The sequence below is a fragment of the Lissotriton helveticus genome, chromosome 8 (assembly GCF_964261635.1).
Source record: "Lissotriton helveticus chromosome 8, aLisHel1.1, whole genome shotgun sequence".
Lineage (NCBI taxonomy): Eukaryota > Metazoa > Chordata > Amphibia > Caudata > Salamandridae > Lissotriton > Lissotriton helveticus.
This window is the reverse complement of record NC_136069.1, coordinates 1,729,532,960-1,729,554,888: the sequence shown is the minus strand read 5'-3', so window position 1 is coordinate 1,729,554,888 and position 21,929 is coordinate 1,729,532,960. Positions and strand designations below refer to the sequence as shown.

At 46.5% G+C, this 21,929-nt stretch overlaps 1 protein-coding gene across 1 annotated transcript in view; it reads left to right on the top strand.

Annotated features, from left to right (window-relative positions):
• The window catches only part of LOC144772191 (NXPE family member 1-like), a 122,270-nt gene extending 102,182 nt beyond the window's left edge, over nt 1-20,088 (top strand). The window contains exon 5 of the mRNA XM_078656319.1: nt 18,807-20,088. Coding sequence (XP_078512445.1) covers nt 18,807-19,345 — 539 coding nt within the window. The 3' untranslated portion in view covers nt 19,346-20,088. The remainder of the gene's footprint in view (nt 1-18,806) is intronic.
• Nucleotides 20,089-21,929: the final 1,841 nt, after the last annotated feature.

Here is a 21,929-nt window from a genome sequence, read left to right as displayed (position 1 = left end):
TTAATATTTACGTGGTGACGTCATTAAGCTTCATATCGTGTTGAACCCTGAAATCCCTTCTCCTTGTTCGTATAATGTTGGCCAGTATGTGATTCCCACTAATAGCGCCACCTTGTGGTAGGAAATATGAAGAATGGTCACCAGCTTGAGACTGAAAGGTTCATCAGAAGCCTCGCCCACTCAGATTGTAAAGAGTTCTGTGCTCAGGAAGCTGCACCTACAAAGGGATAAAGTAAGGGGGCTGAGGAAGAGCAGCAATTGGCCAAAGCTTTAACAGGGAGTTGTTACAGCAGGAAGGGGTGGGGCTAGCTTTAACAGCAGGAAGGGGCTGGCTCTTGCAGCAGGAAGGGGAGGAACTGGCTCTTACAGCGGGAAAGGGAGGAACCGGCTCTTCCAGCAGGAACGTGAAGGGCTGGCTCTTACAGCAGGAATGGAGGGACTGGTTTTTACAGCAGGAAGGGGAGGGCTAGCTCTTCGAGCAGGAATGTGAGGGGCAGTCTCTTATAGCAGGAAGGGAATGGGCAGGCTCTTACAACAGGAGGGGGCAGGCTCTTAAAGCAAGAAGGGGAGGGATTGGCTCTTACAGCAAGATGGGGAGATACTGGCTCTTACAGCAGGACGGGGAGATACTGGCTCTTAAAGCAGGAAGGGGAGGGGCTAGCTCTTACATCAGGAAGGGGAGGGGCTAGCTCTTACAGCAGGAAGGGGAGGGGCTAGCTCTTACAGCAGGAAGGGGTGGGGCTAGCTCTTACAGCAGGAAAGTGAGTGGCTGGCTCTTATACCAGGAAGGGAAGGGGCAGGCTCTTACAACAGGAGGGGGGCTGGCTCTTACAGCAAGAAGGGGAGGGCCAGTTCTCACAGCAGGAAGGGGCGTGGCTGGCTCTTATAGAAGTAAGGGGAGGGGCTGGTTCTTACCGCAGGAACGGGAGGGGCTGGCTCTTACAATAGAAAGATGTGAGGCTGGCTCTTTATAAAATTAGTCTTTGTAACACATAAGTTGAGGTTTTGGAGTTGTATAAGTTGCGGTGGAAGACCCATATGTTCTCATCCCAGTCTAAAATGAATCGCTGTAGTTTTCTGCCTGAAAGGTCATAGTTCATAGCGTGACTCTGGATCCTCCATCTCTCAATACAGTCATCCGTCACTGCAGTCTTGTTTGGAAAGGTCATAGGGTCGCACGGAATCCTCCACCTCCCATCACAGTCATTGTTCTCAATGAGTCATTGCATCTCACTGTCTGAAAGGTCAAGGGTCATAAGGAATCCTCCACCTCTCATCACAGTCATTCTTATTACAAAATGATGATGGACGGAATGCTGACAATGCCAACATTCACCCCCAGCCACAGACAGATCTGGGTTTAATCCGTTGTTATTTTGCTCACCAAGCCACCCCAGTTTGGACCCAGCTATATGCAAATTAGTCTTGACCCTGCTCCCCCTTTGAAATGGCCAGCCATGTCCTCCTTGGACTGGAAAACAAGAATCTTGAGACCGGTTTTGGGGTAACACCCCTAATCAACCAGGATTGATTTTCTTCCGGTGGTGAAACGAGCATGGGACCCACATCTGGGCATCCCCTTCCTACTTAGGGCAGCTATAGCAACACAAAACAACTATAGGTCTTGCATTTGCTTGAGTTAGAGCTATATGTACTGTAAATGACAATGTATTTTACCCATGTGTAATGTAGTGTATGTGTGTAGTGTGAAGTGGTATTATGTGAGTTTGATTGTAATTGTTAGTTGCAGAATTGTGTGGGTTGGAGTAGTGTGGTGTGGAGTGGATTTATGCAGTGAAATTATGTGGCATGGTATTTATTTATTTATTTATATTTATTTATTAAGTTTTGTATCGCGCGAACTTGATCCCAAAGGACATCAGAGCGCTTTACCATTTGAAGGTTTATGTGATATTGAGAATTCATGTCGGCGATAATTTCTCAGCCCTGGGTCATTGGTTTTCATTGATTTCTAGTGACCTAGACGCGTCTCCGCCGTCTGATACTCAGGTTTGTTCTACACAGACAGCATGCTTAATACAGCCCCCCCTACACTGCTGTACCTGTTTGCCTGCACAGTGGGACTTTAATTTGTAAAGCATTTGAAGGATATTGAAGCGCTTTTCAGTAAACTAAGTTACAGAATGCAAAGCTAACAAAAATAACAGGCAGAAAGAAATAACAAGTGGATTGAAAACCAATGTGTAAATTCATATTGTTTTAGTAAATTAACCATTCACTGATGATCTCTATTGTGACCTGCATTTCAAAATGTAAAATGCTGGCTCCGACGACTCAGCCTTATATCTTTTTTAGGACAAAATTGAGCATTATTCGATTGGGTAATAACAACACTTTAAAATTAACACATTACACTTGGCAGAAGTGCTAGCCCTCTATACCAGAGTACTTTCTTGATTCTTATAAGTGCTACTACTCCAATTAAAAGCATTGCCCCTCTGCGGGGAAGGGCTGCTAATCTCGAATTAAAAGCATTGCCCCATTGCGGGGAAGGGCCGCTTCTTTCCAAATAAAAGCATTGCAACTCTCCTGAGAAGTTCTGGTACTCTCCAATTAAAAGCATTGTACCACTGCTGAGAAGTGCCAGTACTCTCCAATTAAATCCATGCACCTCTGCTGAGAAGTGCTGGTACTTTCCTATTAAAAGCATTGCACCTCTGCTAAGAAGGGCCGGTACTCTCCAATTAAAAGCATTGCACCACTGCTGAGAAGTGCCGGTACTTTCCTATTAAAAGCATTGCACCTCTGCTAAGAAGGGCTGGAACTCTCCAAATAAAAGCATGCCCCTCTGCTGAGAAGTGCTGGTACTCTCCAATTAAAAGCATTGCACCTCTGCTGAGAAGGGCCGGTGCTCTCCCATTAATGTATTGCAACAGTGCTGAGAAGTGCAGTTACTCTCAAATTAAATGTATTGCAGCAGTGCTGAGAAGTGCCGGTACTTTCCTATTAAAAGCATTGCACCACTGCTGAGAAGGGCCGGTACTCTCCAATTAAAAGCTTGCACCTCTGCTGAGAGGGGCCGGTACTCTCCAAGTAAAAGAATTGCACCTCTGCTGAGAAGGGCCGGTACTCTCCAATTAAAAGCATTGCACCTCTACTGAAAAGGGCCTGTACTCTCCAATTAAAAGCATGCACCACTGCTGAGAAGGGCCGGTATTCTCCAATTAAAAGCATGCAACTCTGCCGAGAAGTGCCGGTACGCTCCAATTAAAAGCATTGCACCTCTGCTGAGAAGTGTCGGTACTCTCCAATTAAAAGCATGCAACTCTGCTGAGAAGTGCCGGTACTCTCCAATTAAAAGCATTGCACCTCTGCTGAGAAGGGCCGGTACTCTCCAATTAAAAGCATTGCACCTCTGCTGAGAAGGGCCGGTACTCTCCAATTAAAAGCATTGTACCACTGCTGAGAAGTGCCAGTACTCTCCAATTAAAAGCATTGCACCTCTGCCGAGAAGGGCCGGTACTTTCCAATTAAAACCATGCACCTCTGCTGAGAAGTGCTGGTACTTTCCTATTAAAAGCATTGCACCTCTGCTAAGAAGGGCCGGTACTCTCCAATTAAAAGCATTGCACCACTGCTGAGAAGTGCTGGTACTTTCCTATTGAAAGCATTGCACCTCTGCCGAGATGGGCCGGTACTCTCTAATTAAAAGCATTGCACCTCTGCTGAGAAGGGCCGGTGCTCTCCCAATAATGTATTGCATCAGTGCTGAGAAGTGCAGTTACTCTCAAATTAAATGTATTGCAGCAGTGCTGAGAAGTGCTGGTACTTTCCGATTAAAAGCATTGCACCTCTGCTGAGAAGTGCCGGTACTCTCCAATTAAAAGCATGCACCACTGCTGAGAAGGGCTGGTACTCTCCAAGTAAAAGAATTGCACCTCTGCTGAGAAGGGCCAGTACTTTCCTATTAAAAGCATTGCACCACTGCTGAGAAGGGCCGGTACTCTCCAATTGAAAGCATGCACCACTGCTGAGAAGGGCCGGTACTCTCCAATTGAAAGCATTGCACCTCTGCTGAGAAGTGCTGGTACTCTCCAATTAAAAGCATGCACCACTGCTGAGAAGGGCTGGTACTCTCCAATTGAAAGCATGCACCACTGCTGAGAAGGGCTGGAACTCTCCAAATAAAAGCATGCACCTCTTCTGGGAAGTGCTGGTACTCTCCAATTGAAAGCATGCACCTCTGCTGAGAAGTGCCAGTACTCTCCAATTGAAAGCATGCACCTCTGCTGAGAAGGGCCGGTACTCTCCAATTAAAAGCATGCACCTCTGCTGAGAAGCGCCGGTACTCTCCAATTAAAAGCATGCACCTCTGCTGAGAAGTGCCAGTACTCTCCAATTAAAAGCATGCACCTCTGCTGAGAAGTGCCAGTACTCTCCAATTAAAAGCATGCACCTCTGCTGAGAAGTGCCAGTACTCTCCAATTAAAAGCATTGCACCACTGCTGAGAATTCACGATACTCTCCAATTGAAAGCATTGCACCACTGCTGAGAAGTGCTGGTACTCTCCAATTAAAAGCATGCACCTCTGCTGAGAAGTACCGGTACTCTCCAATTAAAAGCATGCACCTCTGCTGAGAAGTACCGGTACTCTCAAATTAAATGTATGCACCTCTGCAGAGAAGGGCCGGTACTCTCCAATCAAAAGCATAAACCTCTGCTGAGAAGTCTCGGTACTCTCCAATTGAAAGCATTGCACCACTGCTGAGAAGTGCCGGTACTCTCCAATTAAAAGCATTGCACCTCTGCTGAGAAGTGCTGGTACTCTCCAAATAAAAGCATTGCACCTCTGCTGAGAAGTGCCGGTACTCTCCAATTAAAAGCATTGCACCTCTACTGAAAAGGGCCGGTAATCTCCAATTAAAAGCATGCACCACTGCTGAGAAGGGCCGGTATTCTCCAATTAAAAGCATGCAACTCTGCCGAGAAGTGCCGGTACTCTCCAATTAAAAGCATGCACCTCTGCCGAGAAGGGCCGGGACTCTCCAATTAAAAGCATGCACCACTGCTGAGAAGGGCTGGTACTCTCCAATTAAAAGCATGCACCTCTCCTGAGAAGTGCCGGTACTCTCCAATTAAAAGCATTGCACCACTGCTGAGAAGTGCTGGTACTTTCCTATTGAAAGCATTGCACCTCTGCCGAGAAGGGCCGGTGCTCTCCCATTAATGTATTGCAACAGTGCTGAGAAGGGCCGGTACTCTCAAATTAAATGTATTGCAGCAGTGCTGAGAAGTGCTGGTACTTTCCGATTAAAAGCATTGCACCTCTGCTGAGAAGTGCCGGTACTCTCCAATTAAAAGCATGCACCACTGCTGAGAAGGGCCGGTACTCTCCAAGTAAAAGAATTGCACCTCTGCTGAGAAGGGCCAGTACTTTCCTATTAAAAGCATTGCACCACTGCTGAGAAGGGCCGGTACTCTCCTATTGAAAGCATGCACCACTGCTGAGAAGGGCCGGTACTCTCCAATTGAAAGCATGCAACTCTGCTGAGAAGGGCCAGTACTTTCCTATTAAAAGCATTGCACCACTGCTGAGAAGGGCCGGTACTCTCCAATTGAAAGCATGCACCACTGCTGAGAAGGGCCGGTACTCTCCAATTGAAAGCATTGCACCTCTGCTGAGAAGTGCTGGTACTCTCCAATTAAAAGCATGCACCACTGCTGAGAAGGGCTGGTACTCTCCAATTGAAAGCATGCACCACTGCTGAGAAGTGCTGGTACTCTCCAATTAAAAGCATTGCACCTCTGCTGAGAAGGGCCGGTGCTCTCCCATTAATGTATTGCAACAGTGCTGAGAAGTGCAGTTACTCTCAAATTAAATGTATTGCAGCAGTGCTGAGAAGTGCCGGTACTTTCCTATTAAAAGCATTGCACCTCTGCTGAGAAGTGCCGGTACTCTCCAATTAAAAGCATGCACCACTGCTGAGAAGGGCCGGTACTCTCCAAGTAAAAGAATTGCACCTCTGCTGAGAAGGGCCAGTACTTTCCTATTAAAAGCATTGCACCACTGCTGAGAAGGGCCGGTACTCTCCAATTGAAAGCATGCACCACTGCTGAGAAGGGCCGGTACTCTCCAATTGAAAGCATGCAACTCTGCTGAGAAGGGCCAGTACTTTCCTATTAAAAGCATTGCACCACTGCTGAGAAGGGCCGGTACTCTCCAATTGAAAGCATGCACCACTGCTGAGAAGGGCCGGTACTCTCCAATTGAAAGCATTGCACCTCTGCTGAGAAGTGCTGGTACTCTCCAATTAAAAGCATGCACCACTGCTGAGAAGGGCTGGTACTCTCCAATTGAAAGCATGCACCACTGCTGAGAAAGGCTGGAACTCTCCAAATAAAAGCATGCACCTCTTCTGGGAAGTGCTGGTACTCTCCAATTGAAAGCATGCACCTCTGCTGAGAAGTGCCAGTACTCTCCAATTAAAAGCATTGCACCACTGCTGAGAATTCACGATACTCTCCAATTGAAAGCATTGCACCACTGCTGAGAATTCACGATACTCTCCAATTGAAAGCATTGCACCACTGCTGAGAAGTGCTGGTACTCTCCAATTAAAAGCATGCACCTCTGCTGAGAAGTACCGGTACTCTCCAATTAAAAGCATGCACCTCTGCTGAGAAGTACCGGTACTCTCAAATTAAATGTATGCACCTCTGCAGAGAAGGGCCGGTACTCTCCAATCAAAAGCATAAACCTCTGCTGAGAAGTCTCGGTACTCTCCAATTGAAAGCATTGCACCACTGCTGAGAAGTGCCGGTACTCTCCAATTAAAAGCATGCACCTCTGCTGAGAAGTACCGGTACTCTCCAATAAAAAGCATTGCACCTCTGCTGAGAAGTGCCGGTACTCTCCAATTAAAAGCATTGCACCTCTGCTGAGAAGTACCGGTACTCTCCAATTAAAAGCATAAACCTCTGCTGAGAAGTGCTGGTACTCTCCAATTAAAAGCATTGCACCTCTGCTGAGAAGTACTGGTACTCTCCAATTAAAAGCATTGCACCTCTGCTGAGAAGTACTGGTACTCTCCAATTAAAAGCATTGCACCTCTGCTGAGAAGGGCCGGTACTCTCCAATTAAAAGCATTGTACCACTGCTGAGAAGTGCCAGTACTCTCCAATTAAAACCATGCACCTCTACTGAGAAGTGCTGGTACTTTCCTATTAAAAGCATTGCACCTCTGCTAAGAAGGGCCGGTACTCTCCAATTAAAAGCATTGCACCACTGCTGAGAAGTGCCGGTACTTTCCTATTAAAAGCATTGCACCTTTGCTAAGAAGGGCTGGAACTCTCCAAATAAAAGCATAACCCTCTGCTGAGAAGTGCTGGTACTCTCCAATTAAAAGCATGCCCCTCTGCTGAGAAGTGCTGGTACTCTCCAATTAAAAGCATTGCACCTCTGCTGAGAAGGGCCGGTGCTCTCCCATTAATGTATTACATCAGTGCTGAGAAGTGCAGTTACTCTCAAATTAAATGTATTGCAGCAGTGCTGAGAAGTGCCGGTACTTTCCTATTAAAAGCATTGCACCTCTGCTGAGAAGGGTCGGTACTCTCCAAGTAAAAGCATTGCACCTCTGCTGAGAAGTCACGGTACTCTCCAATTGAAAGCATTGCACCTCTGCTGAGAAGTGCTGGTACTCTCCAATTAAAAGCATGCACCACTGCTGAGAAGGGCTGGTACTCTCCAATTAAAAGCATGCACCTCTCCTGAGAAGTGCCGGTACTCTCCAATTGAAAGCATGCACCTCTGCTGAGAAGTGCCAGTACTCTCCAATTAAAAGCATGCACCTCTCCTAAGAAGTGCTGGTACTCTCCAAATAAAAGCATTGCACCTCTCCTGAGAAGTGCTGGTACTCTCCAATTAAAAGCATGCACCACTGCTGAGAAGGGCTGGTACTCTCCAATGAAAAGCATGCACCTCTCCTGAGAAGTGCCGGTACTCTCCAATTGAAAGCATTGCACCACTGCCGAGAAGGGCCGGTACTCTCCAATTAAAAGCATGCACCTCTCCTGAGAAATGCCGGTACTCTCCAATTGAAAGCATGCACCTCTGCTGAGAAGTGCCAGTACTCTCCAATTAAAAGCATGCACCTCTCCTGAGAAGTGCCGGTACTCTCCAATTAAAAGCATGCACCTCTCCTGAGAAGTGCCGGTACTCTCCAATTAAAAGCATTGCACCTCTGCTGAGAAGTGCCGGTACTTTCCAATTAAAAGCATTCCACCTCTGCCGAGAAGGGCCGGTACTCTCTAATTAAAAGCATTGCACCTCTGCTGAGAAGGGCCGGTACTCTCCAATTAAAAGCATGCACCTCTGCTGAGAAGTGCCGGTACTCTCCAATTAAAAGCATTGCACCTCTGCTGAGAAGGGCCGGTACTCTCCAATTAAAAGCATTGCACTTCTGCTGAGAAGTGCCGGTACTCTCCAATTAAAAGCATTGCACCTCTACTGAGAAGTGCCGGTACTCTCCAATTAAAAGCATTGCACCTCTGCTGAGAAGTGCCGGTACTTTCCAATTAAAAGCATTACACCTCTGCCGAGAAGGGCCGGTACTCTCCAATTAAAAGCATGCCCCTCTGCTGAGAAGTGCTGGTACTCTCCAATTAAAAGCATTGCACCTCTGCTGAGAAGGGCCGGTGCTCTCCCATTAATGTATTACATCAGTGCTGAGAAGTGCAGTTACTCTCAAATTAAATGTATTGCAGCAGTGCTGAGAAGTGCCGGTACTTTCCTATTAAAAGCATTGCACCTCTGCTGAGAAGGGTCGGTACTCTCCAAGTAAAAGCATTGCACCTCTGCTGAGAAGTCACGGTACTCTCCAATTGAAAGCATTGCACCTCTGCTGAGAAGTGCTGGTACTCTCCAATTAAAAGCATGCACCACTGCTGAGAAGGGCTGGTACTCTCCAATTAAAAGCATGCACCTCTCCTGAGAAGTGCCGGTACTCTCCAATTGAAAGCATGCACCTCTGCTGAGAAGTGCCAGTACTCTCCAATTAAAAGCATGCACCTCTCCTGAGAAGTGCTGGTACTCTCCAAATAAAAGCATTGCACCTCTCCTGAGAAGTGCTGGTACTCTCCAATTAAAAGCATGCACCACTGCTGAGAAGGGCTGGTACTCTCCAATTAAAAGCATGCACCTCTCCTGAGAAGTGCCGGTACTCTCCAATTGAAAGCATTGCACCACTGCCGAGAAGGGCCGGTACTCTCCAATTAAAAGCATGCACCTCTCCTGAGAAGTGCCGGTACTCTCCAATTGAAAGCATGCACCTGTGCTGAGAAGTGCCAGTACTCTCCAATTAAAAGCATGCACCTCTCCTGAGAAGTGCCGGTACTCTCCAATTAAAAGCATGCACCTCTCCTGAGAAGTGCCGGTACTCTCCAATTAAAAGCATTGCACCTCTGCTGAGAAGTGCCGGTACTTTCCAATTAAAAGCATTGCACCTCTGCCGAGAAGGGCCGGTGCTCTCCAATTAAAAGCATGCACCTCTCCTGAGAAGTGCCGGTACTCTCCAATTAAAAGCATTGCACCTCTGCTGAGAAGTGCCGGTACTTTCCAATTAAAAGCATTGCACCTCTGCTGAGAAGTGCCGGTACTTTCCAATTAAAAGCATTGCACCTCTGCCGAGAAGTGCCGGTACTTTCCAATTAAAAGCATTGCACCTCTGCTGAGAAGTGCTGGTACTCTCCAATTAAAAGCATTGCACCACTGCTGAGAAGGGCTGGTACTCTCCAATTAAAAGCATGCACCTCTGCCGAGAAGGGCCGGTACTCTCCAATTAAAAGCATGCACCTCTGCCGAGAAGGGCCGGGACTCTCCAATTAAAAGCATGCACCACTGCTGAGAAGGGCTGGTACTCTCCAATTAAAAGCATGCACCTCTCCTTAGAAGTGCCGGTACTCTCCAATTGAAAGCATGCACCTCTGCTGAGAAGTGCCAGTACTCTCCAATTAAAAGCATGCACCTCTCCTGAGAAGTGCTGGTACTCTCCAAATAAAAGCATTGCACCTCTCCTGAGAAGTGCTGGTACTCTCCAATTAAAAGCATGCACCACTGCTGAGAAGGGCTGGTACTCTCCAATTAAAAGCATGCACCTCTCCTGAGAAGTGCCGGTACTCTCCAATTGAAAGCATTGCACCACTGCCGAGAAGGGCCGGTACTCTCCAATTAAAAGCATGCACCTCTCCTGAGAAGTGCCGGTACTCTCCAATTGAAAGCATGCACCTGTGCTGAGAAGTGCCAGTACTCTCCAATTAAAAGCATGCACCTCTCCTGAGAAGTGCCGGTACTCTCCAATTAAAAGCATGCACCTCTCCTGAGAAGTGCCGGTACTCTCCAATTAAAAGCATTGCACCTCTGCTGAGAAGTGCCGGTACTTTCCAATTAAAAGCATTGCACCTCTGCCGAGAAGGGCCGGTGCTCTCCAATTAAAAGCATGCACCTCTCCTGAGAAGTGCCGGTACTCTCCAATTAAAAGCATTGCACCTCTGCTGAGAAGTGCCGGTACTTTCCAATTAAAAGCATTGCACCTCTGCTGAGAAGTGCCGGTACTTTCCAATTAAAAGCATTGCACCTCTGCCGAGAAGTGCCGGTACTTTCCAATTAAAAGCATTGCACCTCTGCCGAGAAGGGCCGCTACTTTCCAATTAAAAGCATTGCACCTCTGCTGAGAAGTGCTGGTACTCTCCAATTAAAAGCATTGCACCACTGCTGAAAAGGGCTGGTACTCTCCAATTAAAAGCATGCACCCCTGCTGAGAAGGGCCGGTACTCTCCAATTAAAAGCATTGCACCTCTGCTGAGAAGTGCCGGTACTCTCCAATTAAAAGCATTGCACCTCTGCTGAGAAGTGCTGGTACTCTCCGTCACAAAATAAAGCAGTGCAGGTGTTCAGTACATGGCAGTACCTACCTATTTTAAGCATTGATATACTGTGATTGCAGGCAACGCTGATGCAGTCGATACTGAACTTTCACCTATAATCTCAAACGAGTGAATGTAGTGTCCGATGAATTGAGGAGCAGGTTTTATTTTGAGTCGCATTGCAATGCTTCCTTTCAATCTATAGTAGGGACCTCTCTGGATGTGTCCCCTTGTGCCCCAGCTGGGGTTTTAGCCTCCGCAGTTACTACCTTCTGCATGTTTTACCGACAAAGCTTTACAGCGCACAACGGTAATGTGAGGAGATCGGGTCTCAGTGCATATTGCGCTTCACCAACTAAAATGACTGGGTTTGGGGGGCAAGCAGAGACACCAGGCAATCACCGCGCCGCGAAGGCAACGGCACCAGCTCCCTACCGCCAGCGCCGTGAGGGAAACGGCAGGACCCGCCGCCAGGTAGTTCAACCAGGCGAACTACACTCCCCAGAAGCCCCGGGGGAGGCGTCCAATCCTGACGCTCTGCACGCGCCCGGAGGCGCTTTAAGATCTTGGAGCGGCGAACGCTCTTGGGGGCAAGCAGAGACACCAGGCAATCACCGCGCCGCGAGGGCAACGGCACCAGCTCCCTACCGCCAGCGCCGTGAGGGAAACGGCAGGACCCGCCGCCAGGTAGTTCAACCAGGCGAACTACACTCCCCAGAAGCCCCGGGGGAGGCGTCCAATCCTGACGCTCTGCACGCGCCCGGAGGCGCTTTAAGAACTTGGAACGCCTCACGCATCGCGGGACGCGCGCGGGCAGCGCCGGGAGAAGCCCGGGACAAGGGCGGGCCCTCTGTGGCCCTCAGAGGCCTGAGGAGTCTGGTCTGGGCCAGAAACGCTGCTCGGACTGGGTAGGCCCCTTTTGTATGTCGATGCTTAGTAGCAACTGAGACATTCTAAATATTGTGCCTATATTTTGTATGGTTCTGTTTTTGCTCTGTTTATCTCTTTCTATAGTGTGTCTTATCCTTTCCAAGCTCAATGTCAAAGGCTAAAGTAGGCACTATGCCTCTGGGACAGATTGCCATCGAGAACTACATGGTAAAAAAGGTCGCCCAGATAAACTGCGATCGACGTGCTTCACTAGGGAAAGGAGATACCACAGTACGTACACAGGATGATCCTCTGGTTGTTGAACAAGATACAGAGGATACTAATAGGGCTAGTTTGTCCAACTCGGAAATGCCCTCTCTGAGGTCTCCCGACCCGCTATCAGCTAGCCCATCAACATGTATGCTGACACTAACACCAATCTCTGTAAATGTTGAGGCAATGGTACACACAGGAGAGAGGGAGCAACCCGATATAAATAGTGAAGTGAGTGAGGGGGTACCCACTAAGAAGAGGCCAGTAAGGCAGTGTAGAAAGACGGCATTACGTCAAGGGGGACAACCAACTAGCAACTCAGCGGTAGCAATCCCTAGCCACACTACCGATAACATCTGGGCTGCAGCTAACAATCCCTTTGTGTTTACGTGAGCTGATTCAGGCCCCCCCAAGCAGAATGCCAGTAATAATATTACTATTGAGCAGTTCACTGCCTTAATCTCTATTATGGAGACTAGCCTGGGAACGAAGATAGAGGAAGCTCTTAAACCACTTGTGGATAAAATTGATTCCCTTGTAAAAGAAGTAGACAGGCTTGGGGGGCTTGTCTCCTCGCAGCAAAAGGCCGCTGGAGATACTAGTACTATACTAAAAGAAATAAGGTCCACCCAAGCTGAACAGGGGAAAAAAGTGCCAGCAGCAGTTAATTCGGCAGGAGCACAGAGTGCTTCAGGGAATAGACCCCAGCGCCCACTACCTGTCAGTTCCCCCCAATCTAAAGCAGGATCCCTGCAGCCATGTGTTGGCTCACTTCCAACTACAGGTAACAAAATAGACCCTAGACCTGACAGAAGAAATCGTTATCTAAATCTTCCCCCGGATTGTGCGCCTTTTGTGGTGGTCTTAACAAATGTCCCTGCAGTTGGCACCCATCCGGCATCTCCACATGGCGAGTCATATGACTCACTAAAAAACAAGACAGTCTCATGGCTAAATAAGAACTGCGGTTTCCCCGTTGGGTACTCAGATCAGATAACGCTAGTTAGAAGGGTAAACTGGGTGGGGCCCTCTAATAAAGTGGGTAATGGGGATTGTATTGTGGCTAATTTTAGACACCCCCAACATGTGGCAACTGTACTCCTGAAAGCTGCATCGCTGGCTTACAACGAGGGTAGTATCTGTGTTCGCCCACTGGGTTATTTTTATGCTCACCTTTGCACGGCGTCCCCGCAACTGAGTAGGCCAACACCTCGGTTTGATACTCTGACCCCGAACATTGGGAGTAATGGGATGCAATTTACATACAATGTAGTTAATTCTGGCGGGCAAGGCTTTCCAACTAGCCCAGGGAACAGACTTGATCTTGGTGGGCAACGCCAGACGGGCTATAACGTCAACACACATAACAGATACGAACTCTTGTCCGGTCTTGACATGTGTGACTGACATAAAGTACCTGTGGGTAAGGATGGATTAAATGTAGCTGATCTAATATGCATTACTGACTCTACCAACCCACAGGAGCCCAATAAATGTGTGAACATTGTGTCTTGGAATGTTGCGGGTCTAGCAACCAAAATGGCAGATGAAAAATGGGTTACTTTTATTAAACAATTTAAGGTTATTTGCCTCCAAGAGACTTGGGATGTGGAGTGTGAAATGTTCTTAGAAGGTTATAAAGCGTTCTCTGTGCCAGCAACTCCATCTAATAGAGGAAGACCAAAAGGAGGTTTGGTGATTTTTGTCTCTGTTTTGATTACCTCGAGTATCCTCACCACTAATGTACAACGTTCATGTGCCCAGGGTATTGTTATGTCTGCCAAAAGTAATAGTGTTGGATTGGTCAATTTTTACAATGCTACTAATACCATCCTAGCATCTAATGATCTAACTGTACTAGATGAATATATTAATGTCTCCATGAGGAAACACAGCCTTAATTTAATGGTCATGGGAGATTTCAATGTGCACCTCTGTGGCGATCCCCTTAGGAAGTGTATACGGGATTTAAACTGCGATAGAGCAGATGGGCTACATTTTGTACATACAGCAGAGGGTGAATTTTGCAATTCCATGATGAATGATTTAGTCTTAACAATGGGCATGGAAATTAGAGATCCCTGTAAAAGCTTTGACACTCCGACTTTTAAAGGGCATGGCAGAGGCACCTTTATTGACCACATGCTATTTTCTGAAGCTTTGTTGCCTTTCCTAGAATCCTTTGATATTAACAAAAGTGAGTTCAGTGATCACAACCCCCTTGTGGTTTGTCTCAGGGGTTTTGGCCTCTCAGATGTCATGCCCTCACGCCTTGAAGGCAATCTGACAACGACCGATGGGAGGCGGCGCTTAAAGTGGTCAACTATTACCCCTGACCTTCTGTATAAAAATATAGAGGAATCCTGTGCAGATGAAATTGTTAATTGTACAGGGTTAGATCCGGAGGGGGTGCTTAATGCCTTTCAAGCTTTGGCGGGGAAAGTGTCAGGGTTACTTACGAAACCTTCAAAGGGAAATGTAGAGAAATGCGGGCCAAGGTGGTTTAACCAAGAGTGCTCGAAAGCTGCCCGTAACCTGAAGGTGGCATTGGCAGATGTACCGCGGAATCAGGAGAAAATCCGCCTCTGCCGCAAAGTATATAAGTCTTCCCTTAAAACACATAAGGATACTCTGCGTGTGGAGGCCTGGAATGAGCTTTTGGACCCCGAGACCCTAAATAGTAGCACGAAATTCTGGCAGTTAGTAAAAAAACCATTCCTGTCAGAATATCCGGGGGATGGGCTGGAGTGCTGTATAATGAAAGAGGATTGGTTTCGTCACTTTGAATCACTGTACTTTTCAGCCGATCTTGGAAATGGTGTGAGCTATCCTAGTGAATCTAAAGGAGTACTCAGGTTTGAGTGCGGCGAAGTGCTTGAAGCCATAGAAGGTTTAACATCAAATAAAGCCCCCGGCCCAGATGGCATCCCCCCTGATCTATTTAAGTCCAGACCACATTTCTGGGCTCCTATCTTGCAGGCGGTTTTTAACGCTGCCACAGTGGTAGGATGTCCAGTGACCTGGGGGGTGTCAACCATTGTCCCGGTTTTCAAAAAGGGAGATAGGGGTAGCCCACTGTGCTACCGTCCAATCTCCTTAATTGATTCAAAGATTAAAGTTATCGGGAGAGTTCTGTTGAGGAGAATCACTAGTTGGGCAACCGCAAATAATGTCATGTCCATATCTCAATATGGATTTTGCGAGGGCAGATCCACGATAACTCAGTGTCTTAATTTGTTCCTCATACTCAGCAAATACACGGTAGCACAGAAGGGTACGATCCACCTCGCCTTCATGGACCTGTCGTCAGCCTTCGACTGTGTCAACAGGGGGAGGCTGTGGCAGCACATGAGGGCGAGGGGAGTCGACAATGGGATTGTCGACTTCCTGGTGGATATGCACCATCAAACTAGTGCCAATGTAAGATATTCATCCAATGGGGACACCACTGATAAGTTTATGATAAATAAAGGAGTACGTCAGGGATGTATTCTTGCCCCTTTTCTTTTTAATTTTTATATTAACGATTTGGATGCAGCTCTACAATCTATACAGGTGGATTGCCCCAGAGTAGGTAGAAGGGGCATCCCCGTGCTGTTATACGCGGATGACGCGGTTTTAATTTCGCGCACAGAGAAGGGGCTCCAGGCACTTTTAACTGCTTTTAATGTTTTTATGTCTGAAAGGGACCTAAAGTCCTATATAATGCAGGTTGGCCAACGCCCAAGAAAGAACTTTGTATTTAAGCTTGATGATAGTCCCATTCCGGTCACAGAGACTTTTTCCTATCTGGGTGTGCTATTTGACTCGAAGTTAAGTTGGGCCCCTCACCTGGTGAAGAAGAAGAATGATATGTTGAGGGTTAATGGAACCATCCTTAATCTTGCGAAAAAGATAGGAAAGAAACCAATATCAGCAATGATTAAGTTATATAATGCTAAGTCTGTAGCCACGGCGGTGTACGGCAGTGAACTCTGGGGCTATGTGTCTAATACTCAATTACAGGTTATCGAAAACACCTTCTTTAAACGGTTACTATGTGTCCCTGCGAGTACCCCGAACCTTGTGGTGCACGAGGAGTTAGGGACACCGTTTTTATGCGATAACCTAGCACTGAAGCCACTGACCTGCTGGGTCTCACTGTGGCTTAACAAGGAGATACCACTCACTCACCAGATTGTACGGGATGTAACATCTCAGGATAGCTGTATGCGCATCCCCTGGCTCAAATACTTGAAATCTTGCTTTGAAATGCTGGGGTGCCCTAAACTGTTTTCCCACCCGAGTGGCATTGTGAAGGGGGACATAACAGCGGTAAAAAGAGCCTATCTCAAGTTTAAAATGGCGGACAGAGAAAGTGTGGAAGTGCTGAAACCAAGTGTTAGAAAGTTTATTATGCTAAAGTCGTGTGGTGGAATGGAGCCCTACTTGGCTTGTGCCTTCAGCTCACATGAAAAGTTTCTGCTGACTAGGTTCAGATTTAACACTTTTCAGCAGCTCTTAATAAGACCCAAATCAGACATTTTTAGTAAACATGTAGCTCCCTGTGGCTGCGACGGGAAGTCTCCCCAGGATTTGCTACATTTTATATTTTTATGTAGGTTTTATGATTATCCCAGACGCTACTTTCTTGTTGATTTGCTGAGATCATTGGATTTTAAACAAATCAGACCTGCCCTCATCTATTTGCAGCTTTTGCACCAGGACTGTGTACTCCATATTTTGTCGTTTTTAAAACTTGCACTGAGAATAAGAACCTGCTTAGACCTATGATCTTTTTTAAGCGATATTGTACTATGTCAGGACCAGCAGGCCATCTTCTGCTAACTAAACAATCATGATGATTTTAATGATATTTGTGTATAATGTTTTTTAATAATGTATTGATGTGCAATTTGATAAAGTAATCAATGTATGTACTTTTTATGGTTTGAAATATTAACCGAAATAAAGTCTTATTTGATTTGATTTGATTTGACTGGGTTTGTTTTGGTTTACCTGTAATCTTTGTTTCCACCGCACTTCAGAATTACAAACAAATGTGCTTTGTTTATGTTTTCCTAACTGCTGATAACGTTTGACATTTTTATACTGTTCTTTTACAGGTATTTACATTTTGTTATGTTACAAAAAATTAATTAGAACCACCTTTCTTTTCACACTCTCTGCACCCTGCAAGACTGTCACATAATTCACTTTAAAAAATGCTCCAACTTCACAGTCAGAGAAAGAAAAGTAAACACTCATCTACATGTGAAAAGATGCAGCAATTTGTCAGAAGACACAGCCTGGCCTTTGACCTCTGGCTTTGAAATACAGTAAATGTGATAGGATAAAAATAACATTTAAGTGCACCTTAATGACTCATTCAGCTTCTGAACAGCTGCATGGTTATTGTGGGGTGCTGCAGCACCCCCACACCTCCAATTCCAGTGCCCTGCCTGAGTCCCAGGGTCATGGCCTCATTGGGGATAAAACTGATTGCTTTATCGACTGTGTGCAGTAGGTGCATCGATATCCGGTTTATCGACTGTATGTAGCAGGAGCATCGATAACCGGTTTATCGTCTTTGTACAGCAGGAGCATCGATAACTGGTTTATCGTCTTTGTACAGCAGGAGCATCGATAACCAGTTTATCGTCTTTGTACAGCAGGTGCATCGATAACCAGTTTATCGTCTTTGTACAGCAGGTGCATCGATAACTGGTTTATCTGCTGTATGCAGCAAGAGCATCGATAATTAGTTTATCGACCATTTCGCGGAGCTTTGCGGAGCGCCACTACGAAAATTCCGCAAAATGGTAAAAAAATCTCTGCGATCAAGCAAAAGTTCTGCAAACACGTGGAATTGCTTGTTCCACCCATTCGCAGTTCTTTTTTCCTGTTCCCGAACACTGTTTGCGTGCTCGGGAAGAAATATCTTGCGAACACACACTTTGGAAGCGTGAAAAAAGAAAAAAATTCCGTGAAGCTGCGGATCGCGGAATTTTTGCTGATTCAGCTTTCTCCGCGGAACGCCAAATTACCCTAATTCCGCAAATTCCGCGAGCGGAACGGAATTTATCGACCAGGCCTAATATTAATATGCTATGGAATGAGTTTTTAAGTTGTAATGTATGATATCATGAAAGAAAAAAAATATCTTCTTATCATATGACGTTTTTATTCTATGTACTTTTATGGATTGATTAAAAAAATCAGAATAAAGTTATTTTTGATTTGATTTGAGTACATGATTCGTAATGCATGCACATTTCTACATCATCACACTAGGGCTTTGTTTGCCAGCGCAGAACCGCATGCGTCTGAACCATTGGAAAGGCCAATAATCGAGCACCGCTGGCTTTGCCAATAGTTCTTTTGTCTTTTCTGGTTTCAATGTGATCTCATATTTAAGCTGAAGTTGATGGTGGTAATGCAGTCTGTAATGCAAATACCTTACATTTTTATGTTAATGTATAGCATCGCTATCCCACCTTGGGGCGAGGGGGGGGGGCTGAAATACTTTAAACATAAAACACATTGTCTATGGATCTTCAAGTTACCCTAGGCCTTGGGAACGATGGTCGCACGTGCTTTGATTTAACTATTATTGGAATGTCATCCCATATACATACCAGCTACCTAATGCACTAAACATATGATATTCAGCGTCTACATACCTGTCGCTGTGAATTTGAACTTTAAAATTACGCGTTATGTTATGTTAAATCAGAACAGCCATTGAAAGTCGTTAATCCATCCTTTGTTTAATGCTTGAATGTTCTGTTCCCCATTTCAGGTCTAAGGTTTTTCGACCTCCATAATGGCGGTGAATGGCACAGGAACCACCTGGCTGTGGACATGGAGAGAAACCTCAGAATCTTCTGGAAGAAGCACGGACATCCATTTGTCACCATGTCTTTTTTCCCCATCCCCAATGATGCATGTGTCGTTGATCAGATCAACGAGCTGATGGGAAACTCCTACACTGTAGTCGTCATAACCGTGGCCCACCACTTCCGGCCGCTCCCGCTGGAGGTCTTCATCAGGCGAGTGATCAGAGTCCGCTCAGCCGTGGAGCGCTTACTTCGGCGAAGCCCCGAAACGAAAGTCATACTGAAAACGGGGAACACCAGGGAGCTTCATACCGACGCGGAGACCAACAGCGACTTCCACGGCTACGTCCAGTACCTCGTCACGAAGCAAGTGTTCGAGGGCCTCAATGTTGGGATCGTTGACGCCTGGGACATGACTGTGGCTTTGGCTACCCGGAGTCAACACCCACCCGAGCATGTGATCCAGAACCATCTCAAAATGTTGTTAACATACATGTGCTAACGATTATCACCTGTCCTAGCCGTGCCGGATTAAGGTCTCACTTCTTTCCAACATAGGGTCCTGATCCCTAATCCTGTCCCGATGGAGCTAAAACTACAAACTTTGAGGCCTGAGTATGATAAAGTCACCGAGTGCAGGAAGTCACCGTGCTGCACTGCATGACCGTTAAAGGGCAGGAATGCGCAGTATTGAAGGCAACACTGTGCATTCCTGCCTTTCCCCTGCGCTGGCAGCCTTTGGCACTGTAGCGCCAACTTATTCCCCCTTTCACCATGGTGCAAGGGTGTCTGCGTTGCATGCAGGATTGTTTTGGGCAGAAACAAGCAACAGTGGTTTAGCAGTCGCACATCGCTATCCTTAGAGCATTGTGCTGCCGAACAGTAGAGGTGCTCTGAGCACTACTGACACATCTGTTGCCACAGTGTGCATCAGCGCGGCCAATTAAAAAAGTCTTATCAGCCCAACCAAACATGTCAGCAATGACATAGCGTAGCACTCCCAAGGTATGTTTATCATTTGGTGGCAGACCTGGTTTATGAAGCATTATCACTATATAAGGTGATTGTTTAGTGTTGGACTGAAAAAGAAGTCAAAATACCATTCATTACATTGTACGGAGTCCTGAATGATTTTCTGCCTATAAACTGTGAAATGAAAAATGAAAAATAATTAGGCCAGATTGACAAAGGTAAACTAAGAAGGGATTCACAGAGTGAACTTACTACTTTCGGTATTCACAGAATAGATTTAAGACTACTAACTTTACGTCTGCACTCGGGCCGGAAATTCCAGCCTGGAGGCGGAGCTTCCGGCTTGGGGGCGGAGCTTGTGGTCCGGAGGCGTAGCTTCCGGCCCGGAGGCGGAGCTTGCAGCTTAGAGGCGGAGCTTCCGGCTCGGAGGTGGGGATTTAACCATGGCTGAAATGCCCACCTCTGGGCCGGAAGCTCCGCCTCCGGGCCGCAAGCTCCGCCCCCAAGTCGGAAGCTCCGCCTCCGGCCGGAATTTCCGGCCCGAGTGCGGACGTAAAGTTAGTAGTCTTAAATCTATTCTGTGAATACCAAAAGTAGTACGTTCACTCTGTGAATCCCGAAAGTAGTAAGTGCATTCTGTGAATACCAAATAGTAGTAAGTTTAGGATTTAGTCTTAAGTTCATTCTGTGAATCGGGCCCAAAATTTTTCAAAAAGAGTGGACAAATGATGCATTTTTAAGCAAACTTGAGGAAGGAGGAAGGTTAATAAAGCAATACGATTGAATTATTTATCGTTTAAGAAATTGTTGGGTGTTGGATTTTTTTGGGAGGTTATTACAAAGAGATGTTGAGAGTGTGGCAGAAAAAATATATGGTAACAGACAGCAAGATAGAGTGTGGAAGAGAGAGCTCACCTGTGCTAACTTTTAAAGTGTCCACTCTTTCTGCCACCTCACACTATCCACCAATGCCACTGCCACACGCTGCCCATGAAAGCCAGCTCATCTCTGCCCACCAGTGCCAGCTTTACACTGCCCTCAAGCCCCTTACAGCGCTCGCCACTGCTTGTTGGAATTCAGAACTCTGTGAACTGGCCTATGAGGCCTCTTTGTGCCTCGTGTCAGCTATGGCTGTGCTCCTCCGCCAATAGTGTTAACCGGGTATTAAATTGTGAAAGACGGAGGACTCAAGGGGAAGAGTTTAGGTGATCCTGTACTGGTGTAAAAGGTGCAATGCAAAGGAGCTTTCTGACCAAAGAATATTAAAAGTAGAGTTGAGCACCTGAAAATGTGAGGCGTTTGTGTAGTTCACTTCTGTGCTAGCCCCTCTTCTGTGAGGGTTATTGAAGTTTGTGCTACTGCTGCAATGCCTCACTTTTTTTTGTGAAGTTTATGTTAGCTCCTTCACAGTTTTCTCCAATGCTTCCAGACCAGTTTGACTGATAATGCACACTTCCCCAGTCATTTTCTCCAATATGCTGTTATGAGAACCAGGAATTGGGCCACTGGTGAAGTTTTCGATCTTGGCCTCACAAACCCTTTGTGGGAGAGCAGGTCGGATAAACAAACGCGGAGGCTGAATATATGGTCCAAATGTGCGCTTTTTATTACCAGTGATTGAGGTGGTGGATGGTATAACTGGTGTCCCGTCGCTCTCTTCTTCTTGGTCCGTCCTCTCGACACTTGGATGGAGATTGGAGGAGGTTGAACCTGGTTCCTCTGGTTCGGTGTTGTCACCCTGGAGGCTCATAGGAGAAGAGAAAAGAGAGCTGTCAATCACTGTTGTTGGTATGGAAAGTGAGAATAAAGATAGAACCATCACCACACCAGAAGTGCTAAACCTTAAGGGCTTAGAGTGTACCGATTATAACGCACAAATAGGGGGGAGTTCTTTCGGGTGTAGGAGCGAACACAAGTGATCCTTAACCGGGCCAATGCTGACAGGATGTCGATAAATAGTGCTCAGGGATTATGTGGTAAATATACTGTTACCTCATATATCAGAGTTTCTAGAATGCTATCAGTAAGCAAAGAAAGAGGAGTCCGTGGTGCAGTGTTAAGGGCTTTATTCAATAGCTCGAGTTAAGGGAGAGCTCCTTCACCAAGCGGGTTCA